Below are 14,249 nucleotides of genomic sequence, written 5' to 3'. Positions count from 1 at the left end.
CTGGTATTTTATTGCATGCTAACTCAGTTGCAACAATGAAATCTTCCTGTGGTACTTTCTTAGGTGTAACAGCGAAATTTAAAGGCGTGGCCACACTGACAGGTTTATTGCTTATGTCAGTGTGGCCACGCCTGGGAACTACAACTTTCCCAATAAGAGACGCATCATGCACGTCGGGAGACGCCTCTGACGAAGACGGAAGTGGTTCCTTGTCCGTCGAAACGCGTAAGGTAATTGAACAGCTTTTGTTTGTTCCAACCTAGTGTCTTTTAAAAAGAAACCAGAAAAAGTGTATTACTCAAGAAGACACAATGAATGTAATAAAAGTATTTCTAAAAACAGTTCCATGATCTGAAATGGTCTTCATACGCTTGAGTGAAACTGAGTGATGAGGAAAATTGCATCAAACTGAGCATGTGTCTTGCATCTTATCCCTAATTCAATATTTAGAAATATGAATGAAGGCTGTACAATATGCAGAAAAATGGTGATGGTGGTGAATAGCTGGAAATTGTGAATTAGGGTCAAAATCAGGCTTAAATGGAACAAAGTTGTGAGTAAAACTGAACTTTTCAGTATTTTAAGTTTCCATAAATTTTGGGCATTCCCAAATAAAAAATTACATTGATTTTGCGATACATTGTTGCTTCTTCTGCTATGGTATTGAGTCGGTTAATATTGTGATAATGAAAATTTTGTGATACATTGCAATGCCCATCCCTAAATAAAGTTGCAGATTCATATTCAATGTAAAAGTAGAAGCTGAAGATGCTTTATTATTCGTACCTTTTGTCCTCAAACTGAGGTACAAATATTGATTTAGCATGTGCTCCGATGTACACACTTACGCACACTGTTGTTTAGTGACACGGGGGATATAAACAGTTAACTAATAGCGTTCCTGCTTTGCTTATTGCTGCCATACATCATATCAGCTCTGCTCATTATAAAGACAGAGCGTCGGAATATGAATATCGCCCTCTTCAGCATTTTTCAGCCTGCTCTACCCTTATCCGCGTTTTATATGCACCTTCGTTTAGTGGTTTAAGGAGTCGATGAATGGTGGTTAAGATAAACAATGCTGTAAACTGAAGAACATAAACTCGATGGGAAAGAGTGGTGTATAAACACGTAGGTTTCCTCCTACACCCAAACCCATGTATGTAATGAGTGTAAGGACACAGCCTTGTCAATAGGCCTATGGCAGAAATGTGCACTTCTTCAAAGATAGCAAAGTGTGCATAAACAGTGTGTGTGGCAGTTGACAACCGGGCAAATGTGTGCCGTAGTGCCGTCCTCACCTCGATGATCAGGTCGTGCTCCGAGGTGACTCTGATGGTCCTCTGCTCTTGTTGGTCAGTTGTGTAGGACACAGTGTAGACCACACTCCCTCCATAGGCTGAGAGCTGCACACAAACACAAATTGAAGATTTCATTAAAAACTGGGACCTGCATAGACATTTACTGTCATTTTTCAATAAATTGTGTATTAACATGAATATTTGCAATGTTTTGGGGTACTTGCAAACCTTGTCCATGGACAAACATTAGCTAGAAACAGTTCAAAAAGTGGACAAACTAAAACAGCCATGAAACAGAGATCTGCTAGAGAGGAGAGTCTTATTGTATAGCGCTTTTCACATAAGTCACCCAAAGCGCTTCACACTTGAATTTTCTCAGCTGTTCTTTTGCATAACTCTTTGAATCCATTCTTCTCTCTATAACCCCCCCGCTCCCCCTTTAGCTTTTGTTGTAATCTTTTTTCTCAGTTGGTCCCTAACTGGATCGATGCTGATTTACATGTTAATAAAAGTTTCAGCTACAGTCTTGTGTCCGGAGTTGTTTTGGTTCTGCCGAGTCCACAGAAAGAACAGAAAAGAGCCGTATACTGTAGTGTCTGAATCGCTGTGTCGGCACCATCCTTAAATTTATCATTCCGCTCCTAGAACCTGTGCGGTAATGGGGGTGAGAGCGCGATAATAATGCCACCATAAAAACAGAGGAGAGGGAGACAGGAGGAAGGCTTGAGACAGGGAGATGGGAGGGTAAGAGGAGGCTTAATACGTCTATAAACCTCTCCCATCCACATCATTACTCTCAGTTCGTAAAGCAAGGCAGGAATCACCACTTTCACAGCCGAGCGGGAACACACAGACACAAGCAAACAGGAAGGAGGGGGACAGGGAGGGACGCAGACTTATGGGTTTAGGATCATTTCTAGTAGATGGAGTTTAGAAGATTAGAAAATCAACAAACTTGCTGATCTCATTTGCAGCCATACAAGGTGGAGGAAGTCATCAAAATGGGTACAATGAAAGGGTAGAACTTTTCTGTAGTATATGGTTTAAATACTAGCCCAGTTAATAGTAAGTAGCAAGTTCAAATATTCTTATACATTTTGCAACAAGAAAGGTGATTACTAATTACTATATTTACTTTTGTAGGCAATTCTACAAAAAAGTCCATTCATGACATCTCAGTCACACAAGGTTATAGTGAGCTACATCATAACTCTAGTGACAGACATGGCTGCAATACTAAAAACATGTACAATAGGCCAGGATGAATGAGAGTGTGTTTGAGAGTGCGCATGGGGATGACGGATGGAAATTAGCTCAATCCAGCGTGGCGTGTTTACATGCATGAGACCCATGTGTGTTCATTAACATGCACTGTCCTGACCAAATAAACCAATAAATAAAATAAATAAAAACAAATTTAAAAAAATACGAGCGACGAATTTCACCGGCTGTGCAGTAAATGGGAGGAGAACAGTGCAAGCATCCAGGAGAGCAGTGCTGTTTGTTCAGATCACAGATCTGTTACAGCAACAATAGAACCATTGCTAGATTCACAAATCGCAAACATTGTTCTTGCTTATCATTGAACTATTATTAAATGTATTAAAGATGTCTGATGTAATGACATTGCAATCACTCATATTTTGTACCAGTGGTCTCTCCAACCAAGGTATACACTTGTAGTAACAAATTCATACATACAGTAGGATGACTGAAATATTGTTTTAATGACTCAAGTGAGTTAATTATAACAATGTATCATTTTAACATAGGTTTCTTTATAAAGATGCTTTACATGGCATTATTATTCATTTACACCACAGCCATCTTTGGATAGATGGAATGTCAAGTGCCACACCAGTATCTTGCCCAAGGACACATCAAACTTTTTCACCTGCGGAAGCCAGGATTCAAAACTGCCAAATCTCTGAAGATGACCACCATCTGAGTCACTGTGGCTACCCCTTCTTCTTTTTTAAAAGCTTATCAAATGAACATATGAACAAATATCTATGTTTCAACTACAGGGAGGCACCAGGGCGTAGTGGTCCCAGGTTCAATCACTGGGCCTGGTTAGGTCTTTCTGTATGGAGCTTGGATGTTCTTTGTGTGTCTGCATGCTCCGTTTAAAAAAAAAATCCATTTACATTTACATTTCGGATGACGAGAGGCTTCTGTAGCTTGTTGTTGTTGGGCTTAATGATGACTTTCAGAAAATCCATCCACGAGAAGAAGAAAAGCTCTCATGTTCTGAGTGCTGGTCCTTGAGATGTCAATGAGTGCCTCTGCTCCGAGCACACAAGCTCGAAATTGGAGCTGAAATTACTGTCTTTTCTGAGAATTCTAACCTCATGCATTCAACCTGGACATGGCAACCTGAAGATCCGGGATGGAGACGGGAGATACTTCCATGTTGTTACATATAAACAACCACTTTCTTTAATTCAAGTACCATTCTATGATTTACAATGAAGCGGTTAAAACAAGCATAACGGAAAAAAGCATGTTTCCTTTTCATTTACAATGCCCCTGTGCCACACTCAACTGACCCGACCTCACCAAAAAAAAAAAAAAAAACTGACCTCTAAATGATTCTTAATTGTGGCACAAAAAGACCCATGTACAACCAGCTGCACCCTGACCACATGTTGAGAACTACCGAGCTAGCGCCAACAACAAAAGCTCAGCACAAAACCGCAGCAGGAAAGGATTATGTCAGGTGGAAGTGGCTAGAACAAATGCTCCTCCACCACAGGTACAAAAGACAGGAGTTCGAGCCCCCAGCGAGAGAGACCGACACTGTTATTAAGTCTATTAGTGTGGTCAGGAGAACGAGACATAATCCTTAGACATGTCACCTTTAGAGAGACAGCCTCTACTGCTAATGGAGCTGCAATTATATGAGGAAAGGTGTCTTATGTGCGAAGAATGTCACGATCAAACGGAAAGTGACGCATGCAGTATATTATGTGTTAGGGTAGATAATTTCAGTTCGAATTAAACCTACCTACCTACCTATATCACGTTTGAGCAATCCATCTCCAGCAGCAACTAAGTGTCAGAACAACTACCCCTGTTTTCTCCCTTTTGTAGCCACCATTCAAGACCTTGATTCGAATGAGTCATCTAAACACAAACGTGTTGCAAATCTTTTAGCCTTTTTCAATAGTGCCTTTCAGCTCTTCCATTCATTGCCGCCAGTATGTTCCCGCTCTTGTACTCTCAATCACCTTACAGTTTCCAAACAATTCGGACTGTCATGCTGCAAGGACAAGCTATTAAAACCTAAACAAAAGAGATGGAACGACCACAATTACGTTTTTGGCGGCCTTTGCTGAATAGCTACAGTGTAGTGTGTTCAAAAAGTTTTCAAATCTCTTTATAGTTTTTCAATTAAACCCTATATGTTGCCACTTCTGGAGTCAAAAAGCAGTCTCATTCGGTTTGTGTGGGATTTTTTTTTTCATCTCTTATTTGCAATTATCTGAGGCATTAAGCTCCATCAACTCACAAATACTAGACAAATTCTTATAAAGGTTAGTATAGGCCCCACATATCGCAATACGTATTGTATCAGGTCAAAAACATACTGACACTATGACATACATACTAACACTATTGAATTAAAAATAGAAATCTATAAAACTAGAATTTTGTCCAATAATTGCAAACCCATTTTTCTATAGCTGTGTCCGTTTTGTTCTTTAGGTGGGTGGTAAAATTTAGGTTTACTTTATTGATCCAGTAGCTACATTTGTTGTAGAATCGAGTCCAACAGCTGTAATCGGGAGCACTACATCTAAGTACATCCTTTTTTTGGTAACATATATTGTAGCCATGTGCTTCTGGTGCATGTTTAGCTCAAGCCTTTTAGCTAGTTACTTTATTTTAACAATTTACATGAAATGTTCTTCCAAAATTCATAACTATACAATTATGGATGCCTTCAAAATAATAAAAGGCCGGGTGCCAATCGGGCTGAAATGACACATGCATGACACAGTCTATGTTATAATATTGTATCTGATTGTCTTTGAGCAGTGATGGTAAAAAATGTTTCATTTTCATTCATTTATGAAAATAATATGAATACATTTGGTGGGCGGGGTGTGCTTGCCAAATCTGGCCCAGTAAAAAATCTAACTGAATAGCACCCTGAAGAAACCCACACAGAAAGAACGAGCAAACTCCACAGCGAAAGGCTCCACAAAGAGATTCCATTCCTTGTTCAGTTTATGTATAAAAAAAACTACATACACCACAAAACAACTCAAGGGGGGGTAGAGAAAGTCATCTGTCAGGAAATGGAGTCTCCACTGCAACACAAGGAAAGACACCTTGGCATTGAAGGCATAGTGATACAAAATATGATGTTGTATGGCCAGATATACAGTAGTTGTACGGCACAGTTTCTGATGCCTGTGGTCGTCTCTCTTCTCTTTACAAGCAATTGGACAAGAAGATGCCGCGCATTTGTTGTACGCTGTTGTTGACACAAGCCGATGGGTAGATTGACTCCAGATGGACCAATAGACACAAGAATGTGAGAGAAAGCCCCCACTAAGATGACAATGTACTCGAATGCTGAAAGAGCTTTAGTTTATGGGCTTTTTGCTGCAATTCAGTGTCCAGTTTGAGCATGATGTACTGTTTGTACATTCTTGTTATATTGCCACTTTTCTTGTACAGCAGAAATGAAAAAAAAAAAAGCCAACTGCTTGACTGTACAACTTTTAGGAAAAACGCATCTCACCCTTAATTTTCTTTTGGTAAAATGATCACATATTGCGCTGAATGAATTTGCACTGAAGCTCATCTGTTGTGTTTCCTGAGGTAGTGTGGTGCTGACACATCAGTAATGAGGGGGTCAGCTGGTCACTCAGGGCGCTACAGCAGGGGAGCTGCAGACGATCAGAGCAGCACAATGAGAAACAGATGCTGACCTGGAAATAGGTCTATACAATATTAAGGGTTTGAGCTGAACAATAAACCTGCTCCAGCACGTGTGTTTCAAATAGCAAAAAGTTACTTGTCAAATTACTCTCAAGAAAGAAAACTAGATTGAGAAATAAAAGAAAAAAGACAAAGACAAAAGACAAAAGACATGAACATCCGGACCAAACTTTACAGGGCATGAATGTTTTAAACTGAGTGTCACACACTCTAAAACATCTACTAAACTCAAAGCACCTGCACAGGTTTTCCCAGGTACCATTAAATTGCTTCACTTCGGTTCAATTGTCTCAGTTAGGATCAATATGGGGAAAACTGCAGACTTGACAACTGGTCAGAAGACCATCACTGAAACCCTCCATAGGAGGCTGGCTGTTCACAGAGTGTTGTGTCCAAGCATATCAATGGACAGTCTAGTGGAAGGGCAAAATGTGGCAGGAGAAGATGCATCAGCAGAAGAGCTGACCATGGGCTTCAGCGGATTATCAAACAGAGAAGATTCATAAATCTGGCAGAGATCCAGAAAGAGTGGAATGAGGCGGGAGTCACAGCTCCAAAAACACCACATTCAGACGCATCCGGGAAATGGGCTACAACTGTCGGGTTCCTCAGGTCAAACCACTTCTGAGCCTGAGCCAACATAGGAAGCGTCTCAACTGGGCCAAGGAGAAGAAGGAATGGACTCTTGGCCAGTGGTCCAAGGTCCTCTTTTCCGATGAAAGTAAAGTGTGCCTTTCATTTGGGAATCAAGGTCCAAGTGTTTGGAGGAAGACAGGTGAGGAACAGAACCCAAGCTGCTTGAGGTCCAGTGTGAAATATCCACAGTCAGTCATGATTTGGGGTGCAATGTCCAGTGCAGGTGTAAACTCTGCTTTCTTAAATCCAAGGTCAACGCATCAGTCTACCAGAATGTGTTAGAGGGCTTCATGATTCCTTCTGCTGAGGATCTGTATGAGATGCAGAGATCATCTTCCAGCAGGACATGGCCCCTGCCCATACCGCCAGAAGCACAAAAACCTGGTTTGATGCCCATGTCATCACATTGCTTGACTGGCCAGCCAACTCGCCGGACCTAAACCCCATTGAAAATCTATGGAGTATTATCAAGATGAAAATGAGGGACACTACACCCAAAAATAAAGAAGAGCTGACAGCAAGCATCAAGGAAATCTGGGCTTCCATAACTCCCTGGCAATGCCACAGGCTGATGCCTCAATGCCACGGTGCATCGAGGCAGTGACTAAGGCAAAGGGATTCCCTACAAAGTATTGAAGATTGACGTGTCATTTTGAAAGCTTGAATTTTTTTTTTTCTTTGCAAAAATGTAAATGGTGAATTCTTCACAGTATTCTAAATTTTTGACATCCTTTTTTCGTGGGTTTTGTGAGCTGGAAGCCCAAATTATGTACAAATAAACAACTAAATACTTGAAATGGTTTAAGTGGGCCCTGAATGTATAATCTATGGAAGTGTGACGTTTTGAATAGAATTATGGAAATAAATAAACTTTTCCATGATATTCAAAGCCATTTCAAGTTATTTTCACTTAAAACAAAACAAATAAGGTCTAAAGTGGAAAGAAATGAGCAAAATCCTCACTAAAATAAACAAATAGATGTCGTTTGTTTTAGGCTTTGTTAGCCCAAAAAAATGCAGTCAGGTGGAAGGCCTCAGTGATTTTGCGATGTATTGTGGCTTCTTGCGATATGGATACTACATCACGTAAAACTGCGATAACGATACTTTGTTGATATATTGTGCAGCTCTACTATTCATGTTTATCCTGATGAGGGAAACTGGAGCACACAGAGAAAACCAAGACACGGAAAATATGCAACGGTCCCAATTTGCAAAACAGCCTTATGACATGTGGGTTAGGCTCCGTATAAAAGGCTAAGGTCCTTCATTTAGTCTAATGCACGGATCGCTGCCTTCCGAAAGTCATAAACGGCACAATGCATTACGATCAGACTACAGTGAAGACAGACATATGCTGTTAAACATCATTTTCAGCTTTTTATTTAAAATCATGTTTTTTTTGCAAATTGCATTTGTGGTTTCTGTGATCCACATGTTTTACTGGATGCTTTTGTACATCTTTGTCATGTTTGTGGGGTTCGGTGAATATGTTTTTACTGCAAAGAGTCCATAATGGTCCTGAAGAAAGCAGCTTTTTTAAATAAACAAACAGCTAGCTTATGAGCTAAACTTATTTGCGACCAACACATTTTTTCTTCTGAAACACTGAAGAGGCACAAGAGCCCCCACACCTGCACCACAGAGGAGTCGTCACAAGAGGACAGGTATCCGGGCAAGACTCACAGCTAAGCCACACATCCCCTAGTGTTCTGGCTAGCGGACGTTCACTGGAGAATAAAACAGATTATCTGCTACGCTCTTCTCAGAAGATGGTGAAAGACTGTTGTGGAGCAGAGCGAGCTGCGTAGGAGGAAAGGAAGGAGAAGGTGGAAGAGCTGACCAGTGCGGGACACCATGTTCTGAAACAGGGACAAACCGAGGAGGCGCCACACTGTTTCAGAGGATCAGAGGAGACTGAAGGCAGCCAACCGGGTTTCCTCCGGATGCTCCGGTTTCCTCTAGCTCCACAAACATGCCGGTCAGGTTGGTCCACAGTGGCGGTGCGGCTCAGTCGCAGCGGCTCAGGACTAACACTTACACCTGAGCACAATCTTTATTGTACAGTTGCACAATGACAAATAAAGCACTGACTTACTGAAGCGAAATTATGCCCCTGTGAAATAATAATACATTTCTTATTTCAAACAGATTAATTTGGACTACTTATTATCAATTCACATCATGCACCTCAGACTTTGCTCTTACAGTATCTGCACTTCACAGACCACACAGCAGAAACATTGTGTAATTTGAAACATTTAATAACAGCCTCTCGATGCGCCTGGATGTGGGCATTTTCTTGGTCGCAATTCAGACGGACCAATGAGCATCCACGGAACGCTCTAATGGGCCAATAAGCATCCACTACAGGCTCATTATTCAGGAAGTCGTGCGCAAAACAACTCTCTCCCTCCAAAAAGACAGTAGTAAAACGCATTAAGTCTCTTCTAACACAGTAGCTTGTCACTTCCAATGGCCCGGGGTGTAACGTGACGGAGCCCGCCACGAAGCCACATACAGTCAAGTCACATAGCATCCATCTCGGATCAAGAGGCAGGAGAATTGCTTTTTTTTTATACACTACACACCATTGGCTCGCATGCACGCTCGCTGGCACGCTCATAATTTGTTTGTTCCCAGGCTCTCGGTTCTGCTCGGCTGTCCCTAATGCCTGCGAAACACATCATTATCTGACTTCTACAGGCCAGAGGAGAGTGCGCGGGTGAAGAAATACATGTTTGGGTTTTGTAAGGAACAAAAACAGAGAATGTGCAAAGTGCCGAGTAATAAATAAGAACCACAGCAGCGTAATTGTGAGTAGATATAGAACTTACACTGCGCAGTTGCTCTGTAGTTGTTGAGTAATTACGTGTACTATTCTTTTCATGTTTGTTGGTGACAGTAGGTTTGAGAGATTAATTGCAATTAAATAAAAAATGTTTTTCAAATCCCACATGACGCAATTACTTTCTGCAAACAACAAATTATACAATCATCAAGGGGTCATATTAATATGAAATGAAACTGATTCTCAAATTAAAAATAACAGTGTGTGTCTTCCAAAAGAGAAGAGTATTTAGGTATGTAGGTGGACAATTAGCCTCCTCTAACATAGAAACATTACACGCACTAAATGTACAGTATGTCCATTTCACCTTTATTATATAACTTTTGCAATTAACAATCTAATTTGCTACTCAATATGCTAATTATGCTAAATAATGTAATGTTTGTCATTTGGTTCTGCGTCGCTGTCCCAAACGCCTGCAAAACTCATCATTGCCTGACACATATAGGCCCGGGAGTGTGAAAAATGTGTTTTGTGTGGTGGGAAGAGAAAAAAAAAAACAGAATTATTGAGTGCAACAGGCGAAGCACTGTTTACCCTGAGAGACATGAGGAGGAAGAGGAGAGGGAGAAAGTAGAGAGTAGAGACGCTTGAGGGGAGTGAAGGGAATGATTTAGGGAACAGGCGGGTGAAAAATGTCCGACCCGAGGAGGAGGAGAGAGCCGGAGTGGGGTTCAGTGGCTGATGCTTTGAGGGCGGGGGGGGGGCAGCGGCTTGAGACAAAGACAGGAGATGACATGCCAGCGCTGGGGGCCGGAGCGCTAATGAAATTCAGCGGTATATCCCTCTAAGACACAAACATCACAGTGGCGCCCCGGCTCCGCTGCTGTGGTAGTCGGAGCGGAGTTCACAAACATGGACTGCAGCTATTTGCCAGCTGGAGTGATAAAAGTCTAATCACGGTCACGGAGAATACACAGCCACATTAGCGCGAGGCGGAGGGGCCCGCGGGGAGGTGTCCGCTCGGCAGGAGGTGTTGTCAGCATCGTCGTATCCCACGGACATATTTAAAAATCAGAAACTGGATCTGCTGTATGCAAAAGGCCTTTATCTAATGAAATACTGCGGCCTCACGCTGGGTTGCGCTGTCATCTGTGCCAGCCATGTTTTTGTGTTTGTCTTTGCTCTGAATGTCTATGCACACTGTATGTTAATGCGTAATCAGATCATTTACATTTGCTCCATTCTGAAAAACAGTGGGCAAATGTTCTCGCCCAGAATACAAAATGCTTGTGCTGGACTAGTAGTATTAAACAAAGAAAAAAGTATTTTCTATTGGTAAAAAGTGACACTCTTTTTGGACCTTCAAAATAAAATCTGAGGTTAATTCCTTTCATTGCCCTTGATACAAAAAGGTACAGCCACTATAAGGTCAACTGAAAATGTGTCAATGAAAAAACGATATATTATTACTGTAATGTTGTTTACAACATTTACAGCCTTCATGTGTGACTGTAAACAAATAGTAACTGAAAAGCTGTTTATTCTTTTGTATTACAGCCTCGAAAGAACAACGGCAGAGACCACCACAATGTCAGAGTCGAGTAGAAATGCTTCTCATGACAATAATCAGTTTCTCAGCTCTTAGCACTGTTGCCAACACAGTGTCTACAGAGAATCAGTCCATTGAGTTCTTTTATTATTGTATATAGCCCATTAAGTTCATGGATTATTGTATTTCAGTGCAATGCGGTGCCTTCAGAAACGCCTCAAGATATGCAATTCTAGATAGCACTAATGATGCATGAGAAACATAATGAGCATTTTTCACAGTAAGCATATACATTGTTGCCAGCTTTCTGAAAGATGCTATGGAAAAAACATACATTTGTGCTTTTCTAAACATGTTAAATACCTGTTTAAAAAAGCACCACTGGTATGTTATGCCATTTCTTCTTAATCTTTACATAGACAAAAACATTGCCAAGAAATAATCTATTCAAAATCTGGTGTTTCAACAATTTGGAATTATTTCTATTTTTGGTATGGTTGGTGAGTAATCAATCTGTGAAACACACTTCTGTCTCCAAAGCCACATATAAATATGAAGAGAACAGATCATTTACATGGTATACTTCCTGGTGTGACTAACCTTGTTGCCAAGAAAGAGCCCAGGGGCGTTCCAGTAATAGGCGGGGCCCAGGTCTTGCACCACATCGGCATGACGTACACTGAGGTATGGAGGTGTCTCTCTGTGCACTGACCACACTGTGGAGCCACCGTCTCCAACCAGGTACCACCCGAGCAGACTGCTCTCCTGAACAAATAGAGGAGAAATGCAAGAGTTTAACTCATGAGCAAGGACAAACCTTCCCCATTGTCTGAACAAGGGGGGGATCTGGAAGTCTCCCCCCAGGAAAGTTTGTAAAACGAGGCTACAATGTTTTCTGCAGTTTGAGTATAATTGTATCCCATTTATTTACTCAATGTGGTCCCCATCTTCCCCTTATTTTTGATATTGCCATTTTATTTACCAAATTTTCCCTTTTTTCTTTTCCACAATTTCTCCCCATTTCTCCCCATTTTTTCCCAAAATGATTCCCCATTTTTCACACATTTCTTGACATTGGAGATGAACCCGATATTGTAAATTTGTAGATCTTCCATGCATTATTGTTCTGTTTTCTTGTTCTAGACGACAAATATTTTAGAATAAGTATCATAAAAAAGCATCATTCAGGCATCAGTATTGAAAACCAAGTCTTGTTAAAGTACAGGTTACCCAGCCCTACCCACACCTGATTATGTTAAGAGGCCGGCAGTGGTAGAGTTATACCTATTGTCTATATAATGCATTTACAGTAATAAATGTGACTTGGCACAGCTTTGCCCCTTTGACATCCTGTACCTACTGCAGACCGTTTTTACACATTAATAGTTCTCAAAAGCACATTTACATGCAAACGGGTGTACAAAGGGTCTTTCCTAACACTTTTAACATAAACATTTGCCACATTGGCATGAATTACTGACAAGCTGAGGTACAAAAGTGAACTAGCAGCAGCGGCTACATCTGTCAAATTGACCTTGTTGAATAAATGAAGCGTCAGATTAGCTTTCAGCAGATCACTGAGCCTTGAGGAAACACAAATTAAGTCACTTGTCATGTTTAGTGTAAATGGCGGCATGATCGGAGCGGCTGCTGCGTTGACATAAAAGCTTGTCATTACCTCGGGCAAAAAAAAGTTAGGTTGTTTCTAGCATTGTTGGTTATTTGGACCTTTAACAAGATATCTCTAAACGTAGATGCGGCTGTATGGAGTTTTATAGAGCTTGAAATGAGGGACGCAGAATGTTTAATAGATTCGCAATTTACATATCGGAAAATTTGAATATTGTGAAAAGGTTCATTTATTTCTGTAATACAAGTTAAAATGTGAAACTAATATATTATATAGACTCATTACATGGAAAGTGACATAATGGTAAGCCTTTGTTGGTTTGATTTTGATGATTATGGCTCACAGTCTATTTTCAAAATACAAAAAAAAGTATGTTTTATTTGGGGGGTTTACAAGCTGTGAGCCATAATTATCAAAATTATAACAAACAAAGGCTTGATATATGTCACTTTGCCTGTAACGAGTCTATATCATATACTAGTTTCACATTTTTTCAAGTTTCATCTGTATTGTACTACAAAAGGCTGACAATGATAATGATTCCAACTACTATAGGGGTAGGAAATATTTGCTGTTATCGTTCACTTATATAAGTTATTTAGTTAGACTATTCCTTAAATCAAATCTTATCTTTGGAGGCTTTAGAAATGGATCGCCATGTTTTTAGGATGCATTTTAAAGGAATAGGCCACCGTTTTTACATACCGAGATATGTTCTTACCTCACTTTAGCCGAGTTAATATATCCCCGTCTGGTCTTTGTCCGTGCGCTCTGTCACGCAAACGGAGCACATACGCAGCCTCTCCCACATGTCATATAGCTCCAAATAAGCTCACGATAGAAGCTACCAAGCTCTTCCACGTGTTCCCTATTTAAATAAAGTAATGATACGAGGAGCAAAACGTCCGCGCAGTAACTCCTAAAGACGCTCACTTCCGTCAATAACCTTTAGGAGTTACTGCGCGGACGTTTTGCTCCTCGTATCATTACGCCTCACAATATAGTACCCCTTTTTATCTGCTTATAAAATCGACATGCTACATTTCTGTGTAAATATACTTCGCATGAAAACACTTCACGTAACTTTATTTAAATAGGGAACACGTGGAAGAGCTTGGTAGCTTCTATCGTGAGCTTTTTTGGAGCTATATGACATGTTGGAGAGGCTGCGTATGTGCTCCGTTTGCGTGACAGAGCGCACGGACAAAGACCAGACGGGGATATATTAACTCGGCTAAAGTGAGGTAAGAACATATCTCAGTATGTAAAAACGGTGGCCTATTCCTTTAACCTGCTTCTCTTTTTCAAATTTCTAAATGGTGTTGCCCCCTGTATCTCTCTGAGCTCCTACATCCCTACACTCTGTCTAAGTCTCTCAGTGGCCGA

At 40.8% G+C, this 14,249-nt stretch overlaps 1 protein-coding gene across 1 annotated transcript in view; it reads right to left on the bottom strand.

Moving 5' to 3' along the window:
• Positions 1-14,249, bottom strand: part of lama2 (laminin, alpha 2) — a 183,564-nt gene that overhangs the window by 100,264 nt on the left and 69,051 nt on the right. The window contains exons 14-15 of the mRNA XM_079572620.1: positions 11,834-11,998; positions 1,302-1,406 (exon numbers count right to left, since the gene is read on the bottom strand). Of these exons, the coding sequence (XP_079428746.1) occupies positions 1,302-1,406; positions 11,834-11,998 (270 nt within the window). The remainder of the gene's footprint in view (positions 1-1,301; positions 1,407-11,833; positions 11,999-14,249) is intronic.

This window comes from Gobius niger (genome assembly GCF_951799975.1).
Source record: "Gobius niger genome assembly, chromosome: 15".
Lineage (NCBI taxonomy): Eukaryota > Metazoa > Chordata > Actinopteri > Gobiiformes > Gobiidae > Gobius > Gobius niger.
The sequence above is the reverse complement of the archived record's forward strand: the minus strand, read 5'-3'. Positions and strand labels throughout refer to the sequence as shown.